This window comes from Gossypium arboreum, chromosome 9 (assembly GCF_025698485.1).
Source record: "Gossypium arboreum isolate Shixiya-1 chromosome 9, ASM2569848v2, whole genome shotgun sequence".
Lineage (NCBI taxonomy): Eukaryota > Viridiplantae > Streptophyta > Magnoliopsida > Malvales > Malvaceae > Gossypium > Gossypium arboreum.
The window spans coordinates 76,487,399-76,508,946 of NC_069078.1; the positions used below are offsets into that span (position 1 = coordinate 76,487,399).

Sequence of the window (21,548 nt, forward strand, 5' to 3'; positions counted from 1 at the left end):
ATCAAAATATTATAAGATTGTGCTACCTTAGTGCTGTCCAAATAGACCTTAATCAAATTTTAGTGTATCAATATTCATGTTCAAAGTTTATGATTATTTTCATAACCATGTCATATCTAATGATCAAATTTGTCTCCTTTAATAATATAATATGTGTTATCATTGCATTAAAGTTTTTTAATGATTTTTGCATTTTAATATGTTAAAATTGTTTTACAGCTGTCATTATATTAGCACACCAAATGGCGGCCTATAAATTGTGTGGGATTTCAAGGTGAAATAAAATAAAATCCAATAATTAATATTGGCGATGGATTCCATGTTTATTTCGGTTCTATTGTTTTCATAAATTTTTATAATTTTAGTAAATATAGAATTTAGTTTTTACATTTTTATTTTTAGAATTTAATATTTACTTTTCAAATTTTAAAATTTAAATTCAAATAACACAATTAAAATTATTTGGTTAAATTTGGATTTATTTAATTACAGGGTTACTAAGTTTTTTCTTTCTTTCAAAATGACATATAAAATTTTTAATCAAAAAATTAACAACTATATGTAAATTTTAAAATCTGAAAAATATAAAATTAGTCTTTAAAAATAAAAATATAAGAATTAAATTCTAATTTTATGAGGAATACAAAGCATATTTTAACTTCTTTTTATTATATAGCAGAATCCATCACAAAATTGTGAAAAAATGTTATTAAATTAAAAAACTTTTTTTTTCTATTACATTTCAAAAGAGCAATTATATTATTAAAACGTTAGTCTTTATTGAATTATAATGATTAAATTTATTAAATTATGTTATTTATGTAATATAATGTAACAAATATATTATTTTATGTGTAATATTATGCGAATTTGAATAGGTTTAAATGGTTATATAAAGGATTGTAAAATACTTCACGAAAAAAGCACTTGGGTGGTTAAAGGTAACACTGGATTAGGTCATGGCATTGGCAATCATCAAATTAAAATTTATTCTGTTATCTATTTTTATGGTTAGCCCAAAATGTCACAACGAAGAGCCCAAAACCCGAAGCCTAGTCACTGAAAGGTAAAAACCCTAGTCAGAATCTCAGTATAAATGTGAAAGAAGACTAGGGTTTTTTCATTTCCTCAACCCCGCTTCGTGCACGATTCTGAAATTTTGCCTGCCGCTCCATCTCTACATCACAGGTCTCTTCACTTTGCTTCTCTCTCTCTCTCTCTCTCTCTCTCTTTTTCTTCTAAACCTCTGCTTATTATTATTATTATTATTTTTAAATTGAACTCTATCTTTTGTTTTAGTAGGAATGGCGACAGAAGTTGCACCCCCCGCCACCACCGCACCCAAAGACCCCACCCAACCTCACCTTGAAGTAAAACTCTTCAATCGCTGGAGCTTCGAGGAAGTTCAGGTATTTCTTTTTTTCTTTTCCATCTTTGTTTATTTCTAATAGTGGATCTGCTCTGTCTTTCTTCTGTTTTTGTTATTTCTTGTGAAACATATCGTCTCAAATTTTTTCCTGGATTATTTCGTTTGTGTCTTATTAGAGGTTATATAAGTTGAGCAGCAGAGATGGTTTTGGTGTTTTGAAGTACATTGTATCTAGGTGAATTAGAGAATTGTGTAAAAGGAATTTGAGTTCGTGCATCATGGCAAGTGGCTATTCTTATGAAGGGGATGTTGAGTTGTGTGTTTTTGATGTGATCTTTTTCTAGAACTCAATGTTTTTTAATTTGTGTATATGGATGTATTTTTTCCCATTTTCTTTTGTCCCTGCTTTGATAGTAGTTATTTGTTGCCTTTGCTGCTAAAGATAATGCAGGATGACAATTTTGTTTTTTTTTAATACTTCTCATGATTTCTTTAAATGCACATCTTTTGTGGGTTAGATTTATCTATATTTTCATTGACACTGTTGATTTGCAAGACTTATCTATTTATTATATGTGCTATTCTTGTTAACCTTATTCATTGACGTGAATGATTTATCTGTTTTAGGTTGCTGATATCTCCTTGAGTGATTACATTGGTGTCCAAGCTTCGAAGCATGCTACCTATGTGCCACACACTGCTGGTAGGTACTCAGTTAAGCGTTTCAGGAAGGCCCAGTGCCCAATTGTTGAAAGGCTTACAAACTCACTTATGATGCATGGCCGAAACAATGGGAAGAAGCTTATGGCAGTCAGGATTGTGAAGCATGCCATGGAAATTATTTATCTCTTGACTGATCAGAACCCAATTCAAGTCATTGTTGATGCTATTATCAACAGGTAGCCTTTACGACATAAAACTTAGTACATTTTCTTTCATTAGATTAAACTTTAACAATCTTTGTTGCTTTTTTGTTTGATGTAAAAGTGGGCCACGTGAAGATGCTACTCGAATTGGTTCTGCTGGTGTTGTCAGGCGTCAGGCCGTTGATATTTCTCCTCTTCGTCGTGTGAATCAGGCCATCTATCTTTTGACCACTGGTGCACGTGAGTCTGCATTCAGGAACATTAAAACAATTGCCGAGTGTTTGGCTGATGAGCTTATTAATGCTGCTAAGGGATCATCTAACAGGTAAGGGTTATTCTTCTGTATTGTCTCCTTGTTTTGCTTTGAAACAAGGAGCTGCCTTTACACATGCTTTCGTCATTTTGGTTTATTGACAATGGTGTTGTGTTGTGCAGCTATGCCATCAAGAAGAAGGATGAAATTGAGAGAGTTGCTAAGGCTAATCGTTGAGGAATTGGAAGAAGATTAAACACCATGGGAGTGGAGAATTTTGTTGTTTTAATCAGTACTTTATAAGCCGTTTTTGTATTCTGGACATGCTATGAATGTCTCGTTTTTTAAAATTAAATTTGAGTAATTGACATGTTATTTTTGGTTAAAAGGGAGTTTTCAGTAGATATTTTTCAAGAAATGGTCCTGCGTATTGATGTTATGATATGCATTGAATGAGAAATTCCTTTGGTTTTTTCCCTGTCAAAATTATAATGTAATTACATTGATGGTCTTAAATATCCCTGATTGCTGGACTCTTGCTATCAGTTGATGATATTTTAAACTGTCAGCTTAGCTTCAATCAGAAATCAAACAAAGGTGAAGCCCTGGAAAATTTCAAAATCCTAACTCTGGTAAGTATTGCCACATTTTTATTCAACGAATATGAAGCGTTTTCCTATCAGCTACGTCTGATCAGAAAATCTACCAGAAGTTTCTTTTTCCATCTCTCGTATAAAATCTTGAAGGCTTGCAAACAAGTTTAAAGGCTTCTAATTGTGCTTCTCTGCAAATATTATTTTAAGTGTTGTTTTATTATCCGTTGCTATGAAGTACGGATCGACAATACGATAACAAAGTATACCTATATCCTGCTATACCATGCAATTATTCTAGTATTGCCCAACCCATGCATAATTGGATATTAGCAGATGGCAGTTTCATTCCTATCTATACCCCTTAACCACTGTTATTCGGGTGGGTACTGATATAGAGAAAACCTTTAGATAAGTTGAACTATGAATTGATATGGACTGGTTGGATTGAAGGTTAAATTGATTTTTAATGTTAATGATATTTTAATTAAACCAATCGAATTGGTTAGATAAGTTAAACTGGTGGCTTGATTGGTTTAACCACTCATCTAGTTTTGAAAATTTTGTCCTAAACTTCCTCTCTTTCTAGACCAAGTAAATGTGAGCATTCCAAACAATTCTTAGAATTAGGGTGGGTTTAGGGCGGCGGTGTGGTGCGATGCGGTGCGGTGCGGTGCGTTTATCTTACTTTTTATCTCACGCTACAGCATTGCTACAGTATCTAATCTCATCGCCATAGTTGTTTTACATTAATCGCAGATAAACGCACCGCCAATCTAAACTCACCCTTAGTGTTGATAGTAGTACAATATCAGTACCAGTCAGTACCACCGTTCCAGCCCTCAACTAATATCAAGTAGTGTAAGTCTTGTTTTGGATAGTGTTTTTTAATTATTTTGGCATGTTTCATCTTATTTTAATTAATATTGGTGTGTATAGTCCTTATTGATTGATTAAAATTTTGATAATTTAAATCTAACTTTTGACTTTTTTTTATCTTAATCATTTTATTCTTTTATAATTACATTTAAAATTAAACTATAATTATTAAATTAATTTGCTGAATTCAATTAATAATTTTAAAATTTATATTTGCATATGCATGTAATTAAATATATTTGCACAAATATATATTATAATTTATTAAGAAATTAAAAGTTAAACTGAAAATATATATGTGAAAAATATTTATACACACCGATAAGCTCGAAATAGTATATTAAAATACATAAGTACCAAAAAATGATACGCTCATCGACATAATATTGAGTTCCTTAGTTATAAGTGCCTTACCCTTAAATCTTGTACAGGTCCATTGAAGCTCCTGCTGCCATGCCATAGCCCTTCTATGCATCTCGCATAGCTTGAGAGCGGCCTCCCAGAAAATTGGAGTTCAAAGAATTGGTGGTCTATTTTCTCCAATTCTCCATTTCAAAGTTTACACTGTTAATCTTCAAAATTAGCTTATCTTTTGTTGGAGTCTCCCAAGAATGTCATCTAAGCAATAATGGAATGCTTGTGCACAGGAAACCAGATAAGTTTGTGCTAGGCCACTTTGTATTTTTTCATCATTACCTTGTTCCAAATTTAACTACAGGGAGCTTTATGATGCTTGTACCTAAGCAATTAGGGAGTTACCCACTTCCCTAAGTTTGAAGATTTTCCTCCAGTTCCAACTCATATAGGCTTTAGGAGTCATTTGCCAAAAATCATTGTCCTTAATAGTGCAAGCCTTCAACCGGGCCATTCATAGTGAGCCTTCACCAGCAAGGAACTTTCTTATGAGCTGAATTATAAAAGCTAAGTTATTTTGAGGACCACTGAGCAATTTTTAGTCGAGTTCTCTCTAAAAATGGCCAAGCAATCTTTTTCTCAGTCTTCTAGTTACTAGGAGTGCCCCCAAGTGTGTGACATGGAGCTTCCCTATCTTGAATCCGGTTACCCTCTGGATCTCTTCCAACAACTCACTTTGTATCACAGTACCAAATATCTCACATTTTAAAGCATTAAGATGAAGGCCAGAGAGCAAATAAAATTGGTATAGAATACTTTGAACCCCAATCAATCCAATGTTCTCTTGGAAAAAAATTAGGAAATTATCAGTGAAGCGCATATGAGTCAAATGTATTCTGTGGCATTTTGGATGGAATTGAAATATTCTAATAACAGCTGGACTGTTCAATAATCTGATCCCTTTAATTTTTCTAAAGTGAAAGTCAATCCTCCGTTAAAAGGAGATAGGAAATCTTGGACGGGTTATACAATTTCAGATCCACCTTCTGGATTGATCTGGCAATCCTATAGCTTTAATGTCTTTTTGGGTTATAAAAAGTACCTTTCAATCTAAAAAACAAAGCAGAATATTTAACTTTTGGAGTTAAATGTGTTGTTAAAAAAGTGATTTTTTCAATCAAACACAAATGTCGAATTTAGATGTTGTTAGAGTCAAAACTATTTAGTATTGAAGACTCCATGTTTAGTTAGTCATTTAATTAGTTAAAAATCTGATTTATGATTTATAAATGTGATTTATTATAAATCATATTTATGGTCGAAATTAAAATTTTAAAGAGAAGTTGAGATTGACTTAATTTGTTGGATAAGACTTGTGCTTATTCGTTGTATTTATTTTGATAGATGTATGAGTTATTTGTAAGGAGATTAATTCTATTTCATTTTGAATAATTATGAAAGATAATTCAAAATGTTATATTCAATTAAATTTAGAGTTCTATTTTATTAAAATTATAAAGAAAAGATGTGAATTTTAACCTATAAATAATTGTATAAATATTAAAAGAATACATTGAAAGATAAATGAATATAAAAATATTACTTTGACTTTAAAATGCTTTTCCAAAAAAATATATATATATAAATTATAACTTTTGCAAAAACAAATTTGTCTTCAAAACTATTGAAATAGTATTGCCTATTGCTCTAAACTGAGACAAAAATTTGGTTCTGACTGGTCTATAACTTTTTAAATAATTTTTTTTACATTTTTAGTAATTTTTATGATTATTTTGCCTTGTTGATTTAAGTATTATTCGATGGATAAATAATAGAACAGAAATTTTTATACATTCGGAGATATTTCAACTAAAATTAACCATTAATGGATAAGAAACTGAATAAATATCTTATTCCAAATTCCAAACATCCCTCTAAAGGGAACCCTCTCCTCTTCCAGTCAAGTGGGTTCTTTTTTTGTTTCACTGCCGCCCCCGACACAACCAGAGCCGCCCGCAGCTGCAAAAATGGAACCACAGCTCCCTACTATTAAAAACGTCTTCGTTAACGAAACTGATGATGACGACCGTCCAGCCCTTAGCTCTCATGCACTAGCAGCCCTCAAAGAGTTCCTCGAAGAACAAAGGCAATCTCCTGCTAACCATGAAACAGCAGAAAATGGGGAGGGAGCACTTGAACCCGAGAGTGAAGTGGATTTAGTAACAGAAGATTGGAGGCTGAGCCAATTCTGGTACGACCCAGAAACAGCCCGGACCCTTTCCCAAGAAGTTCTTTCTCTTTGCAGCCATTCCAATTGTAAAGTAGCTTGTATTGCTTGCCCAACTCTCTATGCCTATCTTAAGGTAATTTTATCAAAATCATTTGCCCATTTTACTTCTAGTTTTGACAAGAATGTTCAGAAAAAAATATTATATAGTCCTGGAAATTGATTGAAGGTAATTTTTGTTGATTAACTCTATTTCATTTCCATCTCCGTGACTCCGTTATTGGTCTAATGGGGTTTTGGCGTTAAGATATCAGTAGAATTAGTTAGACTAGAAATGTATGTCTTTGAGTTGAAAGTCTAATTGTATGGTTGGAACTTGGAAGAACTGCAAGACAAGGGGACACTGAAAAGTTTCACAAAACAAAGTTGTAATAGTTTGTGTAATTTGTGTTACACAAGGTTTCGAGATTTGCAATAATTTGTGTGATTGAGTTATGAATGCCGTAGTAATTGTCTAATTACAGAGAACACTACAAAAGTTGTAATAATTTATCTATTTAGATAATCTTGTGTGTAATTGGAGCCAATGAAAAGCTTATTTTAGAAGGCTCACCCTGGAACTTCTCAACTCATTAAGACAAGTTTATCATATATTTTTCACCTGAGATGGTAAGGGTGAAAGTTGTTGTTCGATGAGTTAAATAAAGGATACGCAATCTGGGAGATTGCTGTTTTGAATAGTTTAATTAGAGAAAGAACTTGAATCCTTGAATTGAGGTATAGTGCCTCGTTAAGGATGAATGAGAAAATTTAACGGCCTGGGTATAAGTTTACATTATGGTTAATTGCATGATGTCGTTATACTTTTTCACATTGAGTGCAGGATGGATTACTGAAATGGCCTTAAACATAATGTAGTCTATGTCCTCTAACTATAGTATATACTTGATGTGGTTAAATGCAAACAATTTGTACCATTTTACATGGCACATTTAGGATGAAGGAACTAGTTTGGCCTGTTAATGTTATTTTCTGATTTTCTATTAAGGGTTGACTAAGGCGGATAGACTCAGATTGACATGAGGAAGAGGTTTGGTTGATAAATCTTGTTTCATTTGAGATGTGTGGTTCATAACTTTTTTCTTTCATATGATTTTCAGAAAATTGATCCTAATATCTCTGTGCAACTTTTGGAGTATGATAAGCGTTTTGAGCAATATGGAAGTGATTTCACATTTTATGATTACAACCAACCCAAAGACCTGCCATTGGAACTAAAGCATACTTACCAAGTTGTAATTGCCGATCCTCCTTATCTGGTGAGATAAAATATTTGTCAATTTCTTAATCTACTTATTGTTTCTTAAGCATCGGTTCAACTGCTATAAGGGGTTCATTCCTTTTACTGGTACAAGAGAAGCTCTATTACGCTGTTACATTTTCATTGTTACCCTTAATTGTGGGTCTTGTCTCATAAGCAAAACCTTCTGCTTGCAACCAATCTTGCTGTAACCACTAAGGGAAGAACCTATTCTTCTTGTCTATTTAACGCTTTTTAAACTAGTAAACTAGTTTTTTCAAGCAAATATTTTGACATTCTGTTTCTTTGAATTGATTCCAGGTTTTTGAATATGAGGATGAACTTGCTTGTTTATCCTGATTACAGAGTATAAAACCCACTTGCCTATGCTTATTTATCTTGTGGCCATTAATGTGAGATTTTCTTTCTGATGAAAACGAAATCAAATACTTTTAATTAGTAAATACCAGAGATTCTCTACCACTTTACCTTGATATAAAATTCCTCGTGTGATACGTTTTTAAGTCTGGGAAATCTGTAATCCTACTGATCTGCTTTACAGAGCTATTTTAAATATATTATCGTCGGAGAATGTGAAGATTTTGACATATTTCAATCACAAGATGGTAGGTAAACCACTATTTTGGTCTCATATGGAACATTTAGGGTTAGAGCATCAGTTTCTATTTTTCTCATAATCTAGATTGAGCAGATATTTTGTATGGGCACCTGTTTCTTAACTTTTCCATGGCTGTACTGGTTTTCACTTGAGTTCATGTTTGGAGGAAATTTTTGACAGTATATTACATATGTTGTGCATGGTTGCAGAGCAAGGAGTGTTTAGAGAAAGTTACTCAAACAATATCTTTTCTTGCTCAACCACAAGAATCTCACTTGCTGTTGCTTACGGGTAAAGTTTTTACTTCCTTTCCAATTGAACATAACTTCCAATAAATGCTGTGAGTTAGTCATCTTTACTGCAGTATATGTATAACTCCAATATAGTGCAGAATATAAGTATGGATGTCAATGGTTGTTTTAGTGGCTTTTTTATTTAGTAAAAGCTGAGAGAATGACTTGCAGGAGAGGTGCAGAGGGATAGAGCTGCAGAGCTTTTGGGTTTGCGTGCATGCAATTTTTGGCCACGACACTCAAGCAAACTTGGAAATGAGTTTCGGGTGTTCACAAACTATGACCCTGGGGAGAGATTAGGAGGATGGGAGCAACAATAGGTGCCTTTTTCTTGCCATCGTTTGCAGGAATAGTTTCTCATGGATGAGCTTCATGCAACCTAATTTGTATCCATTATCAAGGCATTTCCAACACTTACCCTTGGACAAATTAACCAGCTTTTCTGCTCATTTTCCCTGGGAAAACATGCAGATGAGCATTCTTTAAAACTCAGAACCCTGCACTGTCTTTGCCTGATGATTTGAGATTCAAGATCCAAATCTTATAATGGTGTACTTTGTGACCGCAGATTGATGTGCTAAGAAACAGAATATGCATATCCTACTTGTCTTCAATACAAGGACCAATACCATGGTTGTCAGCTTAAATTGTTTATGGGTTTTAACTTTGAATGTCCTCATTTTTCTTCTCTTTCTTTTGAAAGTCCCTCTCTCTCACATTCGATCTAAATGATAAAGGAGTATGATTGGGTTGACAAATTTGATCCACCAAAAAGGGAGGGGGTGAAAGAAAATTTGTAAAATTTCAGTCCTCGGTCCAATTTCTTTAAACTGTGAATTGGAGTGAAACCGGGAAAGGGAAATGGATTTTATTTTTTTTTCATTTGACCATGGGAAAGTAACAGGAATTAAAACGTATTTTGGGAAATATAAGGAAGCTGTAAGATGTCATATTTGTTTTAATTATTTTATGAAAATGTTAGAACTAGAAAACTTTATTATAATGAACCATTTTCTTTCTTTTTATATCATTTAATCAAACAAAATTTATTTTATTTTATTTTATTTTTATTACTAATTTTAACTATTTAAATAAAATAATGTGTGATAAATTTCTTAGTCTCTCTTTTATATATATATGTTTACTTTTAATTCTAGTGTAATTCTTTTTTTACTGAATCTAGATTATATTGAAGTTAAACACCTGAATCGTGTTTAACTCGTGACACTAATTTAATTAATAAATTATTAAAAGCTCATAATTTAAGAAAGCATAAATACTACTATGAAGTATGAGCACGTTTTTATTTTTATGTTTTAATAAAAATTATAAAAATCAATTTTAATTCAAATTGTATCTATAATCTATATAAAAATACAAGTTAAAATTTTTTTGAATTAATGAGAATGCCTCTTATTATTAATTATACTGTTAGGTTGCACTAAAATAATAATTTATTAGTATATTACTAATTACTATGTGATAATAAAATTAACTAAATATGAGGAAAATTATCAATATAATATTTAAGTTATAAATTAAAATAAATATAATTTAATAAATTAAGATAATAAAATTCGAACTCCATTTTTCTCTACAAATGATCATGTATATTATGAGATAATAGTGAAGTTAATTTTTGTAATTTTTGAATTGAATGAATAATGTTCTTTTGTATGCATGTTGTGAATAGTTTTGTATATGAAGTGAAATGTATTAAAAACATTAGCTTAGTTTAACTAATATTAGCGAGTTAGATTGTAATGTTAGAACACAATTTATATTATAATGTAATTTAAATTGTTTGTAATATATAGGGTTAAATTGAGCAAATGTCTCATTTTAGGATTATTATATTGTCTATAAGCCTAATTGGGAAGATAACGAGATGGCTATTAAAGCTAGATTGATCTGAAATAAATGTAATTGTTTAGATTGACAATACATTAAATATGACAGTTTATGGATTAATAATTCATTTGTGACATTAGTAACATGACTTACATAAAACTTAAGTGAAATGACCATGTGTGTATATGATTTATGTATTCTAATATATTGAAAACAAGGACTCTCAAAGTAGTGAATTGAAAGTAGATATGTTTGGTATATGATTTATGCATCACTCGACTTCGCTCATGATAGTGGAAATCATAGCTCGATAAAGAGTAAATGGTATCATCTTGCTGGCATTATATGATTATGGAAATGGAACATGTTATTTGATTTAGGACAAATGATTTAATCACTAGTGGTATAGGTAATGATCAATTTTGTTATGAAAGATACAATGGTTACTTTGAGACAAAAATATATCAGATTAGGTGAACGACTTTAACCTAAAGGGATCGTAGATATTCTACTAAGGTAACACATATGTCAATGCCATTGGAATAGAGTTTAATTTAAGTAATTTATGTAATGGTATGAATTAACTCCATGACTAAGGCTGCCTTTGGATGAGCTTTTTTCACCAGTGAAGTATAGTTGGGGTACTCAACTTCACTAGTCTGCTGCTTGGTTCACCAGTCCAGTGCAGTGAAAAAGAAATTCAATCTCACTGCAACAGTGAAACGGGATTGAAGCAAAGAGCAGCAGTTAAAGGCAACTGGGAAAATACCCATACTTCTATTTATATCATTTTACCATTTTATCCTTTAAATTTTGGCCTAAGTTCTTCCCCAATCTTATTTGTTTTCAGATTTGGGAAGAAAACAACCAAATTCATTGATGATAATCTGAAAGCTCTTCAACTATAATGTTACTATTTTGAAAATAATATTTATTATTGTTATAAAAGAATATTTAACTATAAAAATTAAAATTATTATCATTTTATCTAATAAATAATTTAAATTGATTATATAATTCATTAAAATATTTATAATAAAATATTAAAAGATACATTTTAATATTTTATTAAATGAATTTATAAATTCACATATTTTAATAATTTTATATAAGTAAAATAATTTAAAAACTTCTATTATATATTAATTCTAATATGATGTCCTTAACAGTCATTTTTCATTTTCACCTCACCGCTACAGCTGCGTTTGAATTCAAACACACTCCACCGCTGTTTCTAAACTCACCGCTACAGTATCCAATCTCACCGCTACAGTAACTAATCTCACCCCACCACTGTTTTTAACCTCACCAGAGGTAAACATACCGCCCATCCAAACTAAGCCTAAATGACTTTATAATTAATAGATGAAGAGTCGAATTTAATTAGAAACTATTTTAACTATAATTATATATTTCCAATCACCATTTGTTACTCCATTATAACTCTAAATGAATTGCATAATAAAAACTTTGAATGAATAAGCACAACAAATGTAAAATAGATTGCATAAATTACTATTTACAATAAATATATTTTCTCAAAAGGCAATAAATGACTTAAATTAAAATTTTTAAAATTATTATTTAATTAGATGAATAAATTAAATAATTAAGTCCAAAATAAAACTAAATTTTATGTTGTTATTGTAATTTAATTTTATTGTGATAATTAAATAAGTTTATTCATAAATTCTGTAGTAATCATAATGGAATCAGAATTGAGTTAGATAAATTATATAATTAAAATTAATTAATTTAATTTCCTAAGAATACTAGACCGGACATGGATGGACATCATGGACTAAACGATGAGTATCGGATTGGAAAGAAAGTGAAAGTAAGAAAACGATGCAGGCGGACACATAACCAAAAAACATCCAAACACGCCCTTAAGTCGGTTGGTTGAAAGTTACTAATACGGATTCGGATCAACCCAAAATCCAAACCCGAATCTCAGAAAAAATGAGGCAAGACTCGATCTCGTAACTCCAAAGCCTTCCTATTTGCTACCAGTTTTGGTAGTTTCAAGAAGCTTATTTTTGGCTTTATTTCTCAGACGAAGTCATCAGTCTCACAAAGGAAGAAATTTCAACTTGTTTTTTACGTCTAAACGAAAAAAACAATGCCTAACATTGTTTCAGAGGTAAGTTCAGATCCACATTTCTTCCATTTTTCTGTTTCTCTTTCTAGGGTTTTGTTTGTTTGTTTCTAAGGAAATGGAAGAAGCGGAAAAGAGCTTGGAAAAGCTTAATGAATCTGAGAAATTCTTGAAGTTCCATTGAATTCAGTTGACTGCGGTTAAATATACTAATTTCGGTTGAGGTTGCTGCTGTTTTGTTTTGCTCTTTCTTTCGCTGGAGAAACAGAACACGGGATTTAACTTTTAGTGATTGTTTGAAGTGATATTAATTCGGTGGATAATTAGTTTAAGCAGATCTTTACAATTAGCTTCTTAGTGTTGTTTTCGTTGCTTGTTTTATTCATTTAAAAGAATTAAAACCGAAGAACGATATGTTGTGAATTAATTGGGTTCAAAATTAGGCGGTTGCTTTAGAATGCTGGATTTTTTTAACTATATTGATTTTGTTTGGTTTCTCTGATTAGCAATAGAGAGCGTAAGTTTGATTCCTTGTACGAGTTTGATGTGATTAGTAAAAAAAGAGCGAATTTTATTTTGATTATGAGTTTGGTGCACAGGCAGGACTGCAAACTAGAGCTGGCCAATGGTGGGATAGTATTCCCTTCCTTACATCAGCCGTGGTTATTGTTTGCGGGGTTATTTACCTCATTTGCATTTTGGTTGGATATGACTCCTTTTATGAAGTATGCTTCTTGCCAGAGGCTATTGTATCGCATTTTCAAGGTATGTTCTTTTAATGTAATCCATTTGTTGTGATAGATAAAAATATAGGATGGGTATTACATTAATGAGCTTCCCTGTTTTGTTGTGCTGAGAATTTTGATGTAATATTTACTTCCATTTTTGTGGCGGTGCATATGAAACATCTTTGAGATGCAGTATCATTCTAATTTAAAATTCTATAATCAATAGAAAATGTCTGGGAGCAATGTATTACTTGATCTCTGAGAAATTTTATGAGTCCACTAGAAAGCCGTGCTTGCTGATTCCCTGACCATGATTTAGACGAAGTTTGTCGTAGTTTCACTGAAATTGGTGTTTAACACGCCTGGAGGACCTCTGTTAATTAGCATTCTTTTCAGCAGTCTTGTCTAGGCTGTATAGGCCTTGCGTTCCAGAATGTATGGGCATTATAAAGAAAAAGAGAGAAAAAGGCCAAGAGAATGAATATAATTCTTTATTTCTGAATTTTCTACAGGCTGTTGCTAAGCAGCCTTATTATAGTACATAGAGGAAGGGAATCCCCTAATATCCATAAACACGGTATCCTATTTAATTCATTCTTCATTTTATGAGATATGATATTATGGGATTTGGGAATCCCCTAATATCCATAATGCAACACCCCCCTCAAGCTGGCTTGTAGATGTTGTATAAGCTGAGCTTGGAATTGAGAATCTCAAATGTGTTTCTTGGAAGCACCTTTGTTAAGATATCAGCCACTTGAGTTGATGTAGGAATATAGAGTAATTTGATCCTCACTTTTTCTATTTTCTCCTTTATAAAATTATGATTGATCTCTATGTGCTTGGTCCTATCATGATGTACAGGATTCTTTGCAATCTTGATAGATGATTGATTGTCACAAAACATCTTCATGGGATTGCTGATTTTAACCTTTAATTCCTTTAGGACCCTTTCAAGCCATATTCCTTCACATATTCCATGTGCCATTGATCTAAATTCTGCCTCGACACTACTTCTGGATGCTATAGCTTGTTTCTTGCTTCACCAGGTGACAAGATTCCCCCAGGCAAAAGTACAATATCTAGAAGTTGACCGTCAATCTTTTACTGAGCCTGCCCAATCTGCATCAGTAAAAACTTCGATGTCTCGGCTGGTATTCCTCTTGGAGTAGAGACCTTTTCCATGAGTCATCTTTAAGGACCTTAGAATTCTATAGACTGCTTCCATGTGTTTTTCTTGCGGATCATTCATGAATTGGCTCACAGCACTAACTGAAAAAGCAATATCAGGTCTTGTGTGTGACACATATATCAAATTTCCAGCAAGCCGCTGATATATTCTTTTGTCAATTGGATTATTTTCATTAGACCTCAAATTTTGACTCGTATCCATTGGAGTAGTTGCCAATTTACATCTGAGAATTCCTATTTCTTTTAACAGATCAAGTACGTACTTTCTTTGAGAAACAATGATTTCATTCTTTGAGTGTGCTACTTCCATCCCTAGAAAACACTTGAGTTGTCCAAAGTCCTTGATCTTGAATTACCAGATTTTCCTTTATCATATCTCTTAAAATCATAAATACAATATCCTATTTAATTCTTGATTCTATGAGATATGATATAATGGGATTTGGGAATCCCCTAATATCCATAATAGCAACAAATGCTAATTTTGGTCATTTTCTAGTTGTATTTACATTTAACTTGGTTCCTAAGCTGATATATTCATGTCAGCAATTTATTGACGAAAAGAATACATTTCATTTACTTTTTTTCTTTTTTGCCGCTATATTTGATGCTTATCCTATCCTCTGAAAAATGTTATAATTCTCAATTTATTCTTGTTGCAGTTTACCGGATATACACTTCCATTATTTTTCATGGTTCGCTGTTACATGTTTTGTTCAACATGTTGGCTTTGGTTCCTTTGGGCTCTGAACTGGAGAGAATCATGGGATCTATTCGATTGTTATACACAATAATTTTGCTAGCAACAAGCAATGCTATATTTCATCTCATCATTGCATTGGTGGTAGCCCATAATCCTTTCCATCCTTTTGAGCATCTCATGAATGAGTGTGCAATAGGCTTCTCTGGAATCTTATTTTCTATGATTGTTATAGAGACAAGTCTGAGCGGAGTTCAGTCTAGGAGGTTAGTTTCAGACACCATGGAACTATTGTTCCTGACTATTTTCGCTATTCTTTGATTCTTCTTTTTCATTTTTTAAATTTGTTTTAACCCTTTATTGGAAAATCATGTCGATTTTTCTGCCTACTATTAAGATATGTTAGTGTACATGCAAAGTATGTGCTAGTGGCAGATGCATGATAAGTAGTTTGTTCCTACATACTGAGAACCTTGCTGCATTTACATGCAATGCGTGAACTATGTGCATGATACAGATGAATATTAAATATTTGTCTCTTGCATCTTCAGAATCTTGGTGCTAAGGTTTTGCTTGTTTGGTTCAATATAATGGTTGGTGGTTCTTTGACTGATTCATGACATCCTTTTCCTTGCAGTGTGTTTGGTCTTTTCAATGTTCCTGCTAAATGGTAAATGCAGTTGCCTCTGTAGTATTTGGTTACTCCTATTTCCTTTTATGTTCTGTGCTATCTAATATAACGCAATATTTGTTTCAGGTATGCATTCATCTTATTGGTGGTATTCCAGCTGCTTATGACAAATGTCTCGTTACTTGGACACCTCTGTGGCATTTTGTCTGGCTTTGCATGTATGTTTTATTTATTTTTGAAAATTCACCTTTCCATCATTGTGCTTTCTGCAAATCGTGTGATAAATTTGGTTGAAGCTTGAAAAAAAATGTTTGTCAACTTTTTCAGATACCTTTGGCTTATTCAACTTCCTTATTCCTGGACCATCCTTTTACACTGCCATTGAGTCCTCCTCATGGCTTGTAAGTATTCTGATGAACTGGCTGATAATAATAATAGATTTTTCTTTACTGTGCCTTTCCAGTTGCTTCTCTGCATTAGCTTTTAATCTGGTTAGGATCTCACTAATTGTATCTGACATCAACAATGTACTTTTCAACTCAATGTTGAACTACTGATAAGGAACTGTGAAATGTCAATTGTTGTTTATCCTTGTTAGATGATCTTCTGCAACACCAGTTAGATATTTACTTAAACATGATAATTGGAATATTTTCTTAGTTTTCAAAAGTGATTTTATGATTAATATGATATATGGCTGTGCAAACCTCTTCAGGCAAGCTGTGTGAGGCGGCCTAAATTTATTTTATGCAGTGGTGGAAACCCTTCAGCTTACATCCCCACTTATACTGCTCAAAATTCACCCTCCAGGTATATTTTTCTTACCTTGATCAAGTCTGCTTTCCGTCCTTCTTTTGGGATTGTTATCTGGTGAATTTTGTTAAACAGTGCACTATTTTCTGGAAACATTTGGAGAAACTTGTCTTCGTGGATGCCGCAGAGGGGGACAACAGCTCAGGTTTTGATTCAATCATATTTGGATGATTGTTTGTGTTTTTCTTTTTCTTGGCCAAGAACTTTGTGCTCTATATTATATTTTCATGTGGTGGCTGCTTCTAAGTTTTAACCCTTGCTTTTTTTTTCTTTTTGCATAAATGTCTTTAAGCATGTTGTTTCGTGAATCATTTCATCGTGGAATGCAACTACGACGAAAATGAAACAATGATATTCTCAAATTAGTTTTGTGCTTTATCTTGAACTGTGGCACTGGCACCCTTGAGCCTGTAGTTCCAAAAGCCTCGTCAAAGATAAATTAATGTGATCATTCTCAATACATGCAGCCGGCACAAGATGATCCCAGATTTCCTGGGAGAGGCAGAACTCTTGGTTCTGTTCAAAATACTGCTGTAAATTCAGATTCTAACTTACAAGCTAGGCTTTTGGATAATAGTAGACCCACTAGTCCATCAGATATTGCAGCAGCTGGTGCTGGGGAGAGGCTTTCAAATGAAAGGTATCAGGAAATGTTTTTCTCACTCATTTTGTTTTCATTTCAATTACTGTTCTCTAATTGTCTTAGTCATAAGGCCTTTTCTTTTCCTTTTGCTCTTTAGTTTGGAAGTTAGCCCATATCAATCTGGCTTATGTCATGCTCTGGTTTAGAAATCTTAGCATCTCTTCCTGGAATTTTATATGGTTTAATCGTAACTTTTAGGATCTTTTCGGGTCTCTTAATTGTCCCCAAACCCCCATTGCACCACAAGTGTATCACAAGTGAACTTTTTCCAACTCCCTTTGGTTTGTATTTAATAGATGTTATGAAATCAGCAAACTGTGTTTTTGCTTAGGGCTCTGTATTTCAAACTTTAGGCCACTGTAGTTGAATTTAATCTAGTTTTTCATTTACTATTACTTTTCTATATGATTGAAAAGACGTTACATTTTTCTTGTTCATCTTTCAGGCAGTTACAAGTGAGTGATGCACTTGCAGTTGGTGCAGGAGGTTATCCACTTCCTCAGGTTACTTTCTATTATTTAAGAATTGTATTTATTTCTGTGTAGAAATTTTTTTAAGGTTAATTAGGTCATTGATTGATTGATTGGTTTTCATAACTTCTAGATGCCGCAGGTAGCTTCTGAGGAACAAATCCAGAAACTCTTATCAATGGGTTTTGAAAGGGTAACTGTTATACCCCTTTCATTTTGCATGTTTTACAACTGTAGTATAAGTCTATAAGATGTTTGTTATATCTGACATATATGTCTTATAGGTTCCTTCTTTGAGGAACATAGTTTTGTGATTCAGTAATCATGTGATAGTTACATATGCTATGACACTTGCATATAAAAAAAATTAAGCTGGTGATTGCATGCTATGTTACTTATACTTGATTGTGAATGTTGGATATTGGTATTAATCTGAGAGGATTATGTTCAAAATTTTCCAAGTTTTCCATGTATTTGGAATATATTTAAATCATATCTTCATATCTATGTCTGAATATGCATTGGGTATGTGTTAGACATGGGTGCTCCAATAAAAATAAAGAGGCAGTGTAACATAAGTTAATTCACATTGGCACACTCACAAAACGCACTGTCATACCTGTGCACAAACTTCTGTTTCAACATGGAGAGTGACAAAAAAAAAATTGTATTGGGTTTGTTTCAGACACAAGTGGAAGTTGCAATAGCGGCTGCCGATGGAGATCTTAACGTGGCTGTAGAAATTCTTATGAGTCAGCAGGTATGCCCTTGACAGCTGTAATTCTTTAAGTCATCGGTATTTATTGTTCTTATTTTTTGAGAATTATCGTGATTTTGTTACAGGGCTGATCTGCAAAAAATGTAAGGTCTTACGATTTTTAAACAACAAATATCCACTTGAGCTTGATTTCAAGCGGCTTAGTTCTTGCACCTTGTGTCCATATTGTAATTAGTGGTCATATCCACAGGAGCCAACAAAGAGCAAAGAAACATTATGAATTGGACTAATTGTACTAAACTTCTGTTTGAAGCTCTCTGCAATACATGACCTTGCTGAAATCATAGCCTGTCTTCTCAATTTTCCTTGATTTACTACGATACTCTTGTGTTGTTCTCAAAATTGATACGTTTTAGGCACTATAGCGTAACCAACCACATATTTTTCTTTGTTTAAAAAGAATATAAAAGAGGTCATGATCTGTTGACACGGAGACGGATTCTAGATGTTGAGAGTCTGCAAGTGTTGATAAGATTTGCAAATTTGGGATCTGCTAAATTGATTAAGTGTGATTGGTTGATTGAAAAAGTGTTGTTAAGGCATGATTCCTCTCCCCTAATTCTGAGAAGAATGCCACCAGTTGAAATCCAGATCCTCGAGATACTTGACCTGATGCCACGCCAAATGAATGGAGAACTTTCACAAACCACGGGTGAAGGAGGAGGTGAAAACGCAAGTGGCAAAAATATATCCTTCCCATCGCTCGACACGTCACTTAGTTGATATTCATCTCTTCTGATGGAAACCTTATATTGCTAATGGGGATCCTCGAGCCCTCTCGAATAGAGAACCTGTCGCATTTCTTCCACTTTAGTGGTGAAGGAGGCGCAGTCGCTCACAGCAGGGATATCATCCCCTCTGTTTCCCCCTTCCCCTTATAGATTTGCAAGCAGAAAACAAAGGAAAAGACAAACAAAGACGATCCAAACGGTAATAGGGAACAAAGTAAAACTTATCGAAAGACAAAAAAGCCAAACAAACTTCAAAAAATAGAGAAGAGAAATCTCGAGAAAGTACACTTGGAATGCAAAAAATATTCAAGAAACACGAAATCACAACACAACTCAAAATCCATAAGCTTCCTATTTCCTGGTATCACGAGCCTAAAGTCAAACATTTTTTTTTCTTTTCTCTCGTAGGCATGGACAAGACTATTGTAGTCTCTCAATCTCTCTAATCCTCCTACAAAACAAATCAATCTTCTCCCACCCAATCTGTCAAACTGCATCCTCTCTTATCAACCCAAATTCAACCATCAACATGATGTATTACAACTACCGGCTCTACTTCTTTTGTGCAACAACTTGATGACTTCACAAATTAACTAAAATATGACAAAGGCAAGTGCATCTATCGAATGGTAATATAGCTACGGTGAGTTGGGAATATTGTATCCATAAGGACTAAAAATACTAGTAATTACTATCTTTTTATTATCTAACTTATAAATTGAAGGGTTGTTTTTAATCAAAAATTAAACTAAACTAATTATTAAGCGACATAGAGCAAATTGGGAAAATAATCAAAGAAAACTTATGAGAGAGATAATATCCAGGAAAGAATCCACCTAGACTTCACTTTTTATTCTAAATCTGAATTAAACGATTTATTCATTTGACTTGATCCGTAAAAATCCCTAAATTATATTAATATCCCTTTCGAGAGTAAAAATAATTGACTCTAGATTGATTAATTGAAATCTCTTTCTAATTAAAATCCCTATTTTCGCATTAACTAGATCTATGGATTCCTCTATTAGATTTGAATCTAATCCGATAGATTTATGTCGTCTTATTCTTAGGATTGCATGCAACTCCACTCAATTATGCCAGATCTACTCTTAAACAGGAACTTTTGCTCCACTGAATAAGCACATCAATCATGAATTAATATCCTAAAAACATTAAACATGAAGGTAAGTAAACATAATTGAGATTAAGAACAAATATTTATCATGTAATTCAGAAAAATCAAATAATAAGATATATCATAGGTTTCATCTTCCCTAGGTATTTAGGGAATTTGGTTCATAATTGGAAAGGAAAACATCTCAAAAATAGGAAAACAACAAAACATAAAGAAACCCAAAAACTTCTAAAGAAATTGAATGGAGATCTTCAGTCTTGAAGGAGATCCTGCTTCTAAGTTTAGTCTGTCAGCGTTCTTTGAGTAATTTCAGCGTTCTACTCTGCGTCCTCCCTTTTATTTATAGACTTTAGAATGCTCAGAAACCCTAAAAATTGGGTTTTTTCGCGTAACAAGAAAGTAGGGTGCGAAATCGACACGGACTGGCACATGGGCATGTGGCCAACCCTTGTGGAAATGCCTAGGCCGTGTGGCTCCTGGAAACAACTCTTTTTGCCTAATTTTGGTTCGTTTTTTGCTCCTTTCGCTCCCCTGTGCTCACCTAAGTATAGAAACATGAATTTAAAAGATTAGGAGCATTAAATTCACTAATTCATATAATAAATCATACAAAAACTTATCAAGAATGGAATAAAAAATATGTTACTTTTATGGCTTATCAAATGTCCCCACACTTAAGCATTTGCTTGTCCTCAAGTAAAATCCTCAACTTACAATTAAAATTAATCTTTCTCAGCTTGTAATTCTCATCAATAATGTTTTTTCATTATTCACAAATAATTACACATTGATAATTCAACTAAAAGAGCCCTAAAGATTCAAATAATCCAAGTCACACATTTTTTAAGACATGAAAACATAGGTTTCTCCCCTTATCTAAGTAATTTACCTTTAATTCAAAATCAACAAGATTTTACATCCCCACTAAAGATTCGCTCAAATCACTCAAAATGTTTAAGGTTCAAAAATTAAGCACTCAAAGGTCAATTATGAAAAGTCATTACCATAGGTTTGCATGAAAATCAA

The 21,548-nt window shown here is 32.8% G+C and overlaps 3 protein-coding genes across 6 annotated transcripts; all 3 read left to right on the top strand.

Moving 5' to 3' along the window:
* The first annotated feature begins 1,037 nt into the window (after positions 1-1,037).
* Positions 1,038-2,906, top strand: LOC108454247 (40S ribosomal protein S5). Of its 2 annotated transcripts, none has more exons than XM_017752637.2 (5): positions 1,038-1,188; positions 1,303-1,409; positions 1,997-2,268; positions 2,357-2,560; positions 2,671-2,906. In XM_017752637.2, the coding sequence occupies exons 2-5, from the start codon at positions 1,305-1,307 to the stop codon at positions 2,723-2,725; spliced, it is 636 nt and encodes a 211-aa protein (XP_017608126.1). In that variant the 5' UTR covers positions 1,038-1,188; positions 1,303-1,304; the 3' UTR covers positions 2,726-2,906. The 2 variants fall into 2 exon arrangements, with proteins under 2 accessions (XP_017608126.1, XP_017608127.1); XM_017752638.2 differs by having other exon boundaries at positions 1,085-1,188; positions 1,300-1,409.
* Positions 2,907-6,164: 3,258 nt separating this feature from the next.
* Positions 6,165-9,400, top strand: LOC108454244 (uncharacterized). Of its 2 annotated transcripts, none has more exons than XM_053019534.1 (4): positions 6,165-6,677; positions 7,702-7,860; positions 8,670-8,751; positions 8,936-9,400. In XM_053019534.1, exons 1-4 carry the CDS (start codon positions 6,342-6,344, stop codon positions 8,941-8,943), a joined length of 585 nt encoding a protein of 194 aa, XP_052875494.1. In that variant the 5' UTR covers positions 6,165-6,341; the 3' UTR covers positions 8,944-9,400. The 2 variants fall into 2 exon arrangements, with proteins under 2 accessions (XP_052875494.1, XP_017608123.1); XM_017752634.2 differs by having other exon boundaries at positions 6,166-6,677; positions 8,925-9,400.
* Positions 9,401-12,391: 2,991 nt separating this feature from the next.
* On the top strand, positions 12,392-18,937 carry LOC108454143 (rhomboid-like protein 15). 2 transcript variants are annotated; one of them, XM_017752484.2, is made up of 13 exons: positions 12,392-12,747; positions 13,302-13,467; positions 15,284-15,587; positions 15,959-15,991; positions 16,079-16,170; positions 16,280-16,353; positions 16,668-16,762; positions 16,841-16,910; positions 17,233-17,405; positions 17,854-17,911; positions 18,021-18,071; positions 18,564-18,638; positions 18,722-18,937. In XM_017752484.2, exons 1-13 carry the CDS (start codon positions 12,727-12,729, stop codon positions 18,725-18,727), a joined length of 1,218 nt encoding a protein of 405 aa, XP_017607973.1. In that variant the 5' UTR covers positions 12,392-12,726; the 3' UTR covers positions 18,728-18,937. The 2 variants fall into 2 exon arrangements, with proteins under 2 accessions (XP_017607973.1, XP_017607972.1); XM_017752483.2 differs by having other exon boundaries at positions 12,396-12,747; positions 18,012-18,071.
* Positions 18,938-21,548: the final 2,611 nt, after the last annotated feature.

What these genes read in the sequence shown, in the direction of transcription:
- LOC108454247 (XM_017752637.2), top strand. Translation starts at nt 1,305, where the DNA reads ATGGCGACAGAAGTTGCACCCCCCGCCACCACCGCACCCAAAGACCCC. An exon ending in GGAGCTTCGAGGAAGTTCAG is followed by an intron (nt 1,410 to 1,996) that starts GTATTTCTTTTT and finishes TATCTGTTTTAG; the next exon opens with GTTGCTGATATCTCCTTGAG. An exon ending in GTTGATGCTATTATCAACAG is followed by an intron (nt 2,269 to 2,356) that starts GTAGCCTTTACG and finishes TTGATGTAAAAG; the next exon opens with TGGGCCACGTGAAGATGCTA.
- LOC108454244 (XM_017752634.2), top strand. Translation starts at nt 6,342, where the DNA reads ATGGAACCACAGCTCCCTACTATTAAAAACGTCTTCGTTAACGAAACT. An exon ending in CTCTCTATGCCTATCTTAAG is followed by an intron (nt 6,678 to 7,701) that starts GTAATTTTATCA and finishes TATGATTTTCAG; the next exon opens with AAAATTGATCCTAATATCTC. An exon ending in TCACTTGCTGTTGCTTACGG is followed by an intron (nt 8,752 to 8,924) that starts GTAAAGTTTTTA and finishes AATGACTTGCAG; the next exon opens with GAGAGGTGCAGAGGGATAGA.
- LOC108454143 (XM_017752483.2), top strand. Translation starts at nt 12,727, where the DNA reads ATGCCTAACATTGTTTCAGAG. An exon ending in AGCGGAGTTCAGTCTAGGAG is followed by an intron (nt 15,588 to 15,958) that starts GTTAGTTTCAGA and finishes TTTTCCTTGCAG; the next exon opens with TGTGTTTGGTCTTTTCAATG. An exon ending in CATTTTGTCTGGCTTTGCAT is followed by an intron (nt 16,171 to 16,279) that starts GTATGTTTTATT and finishes CAACTTTTTCAG; the next exon opens with ATACCTTTGGCTTATTCAAC.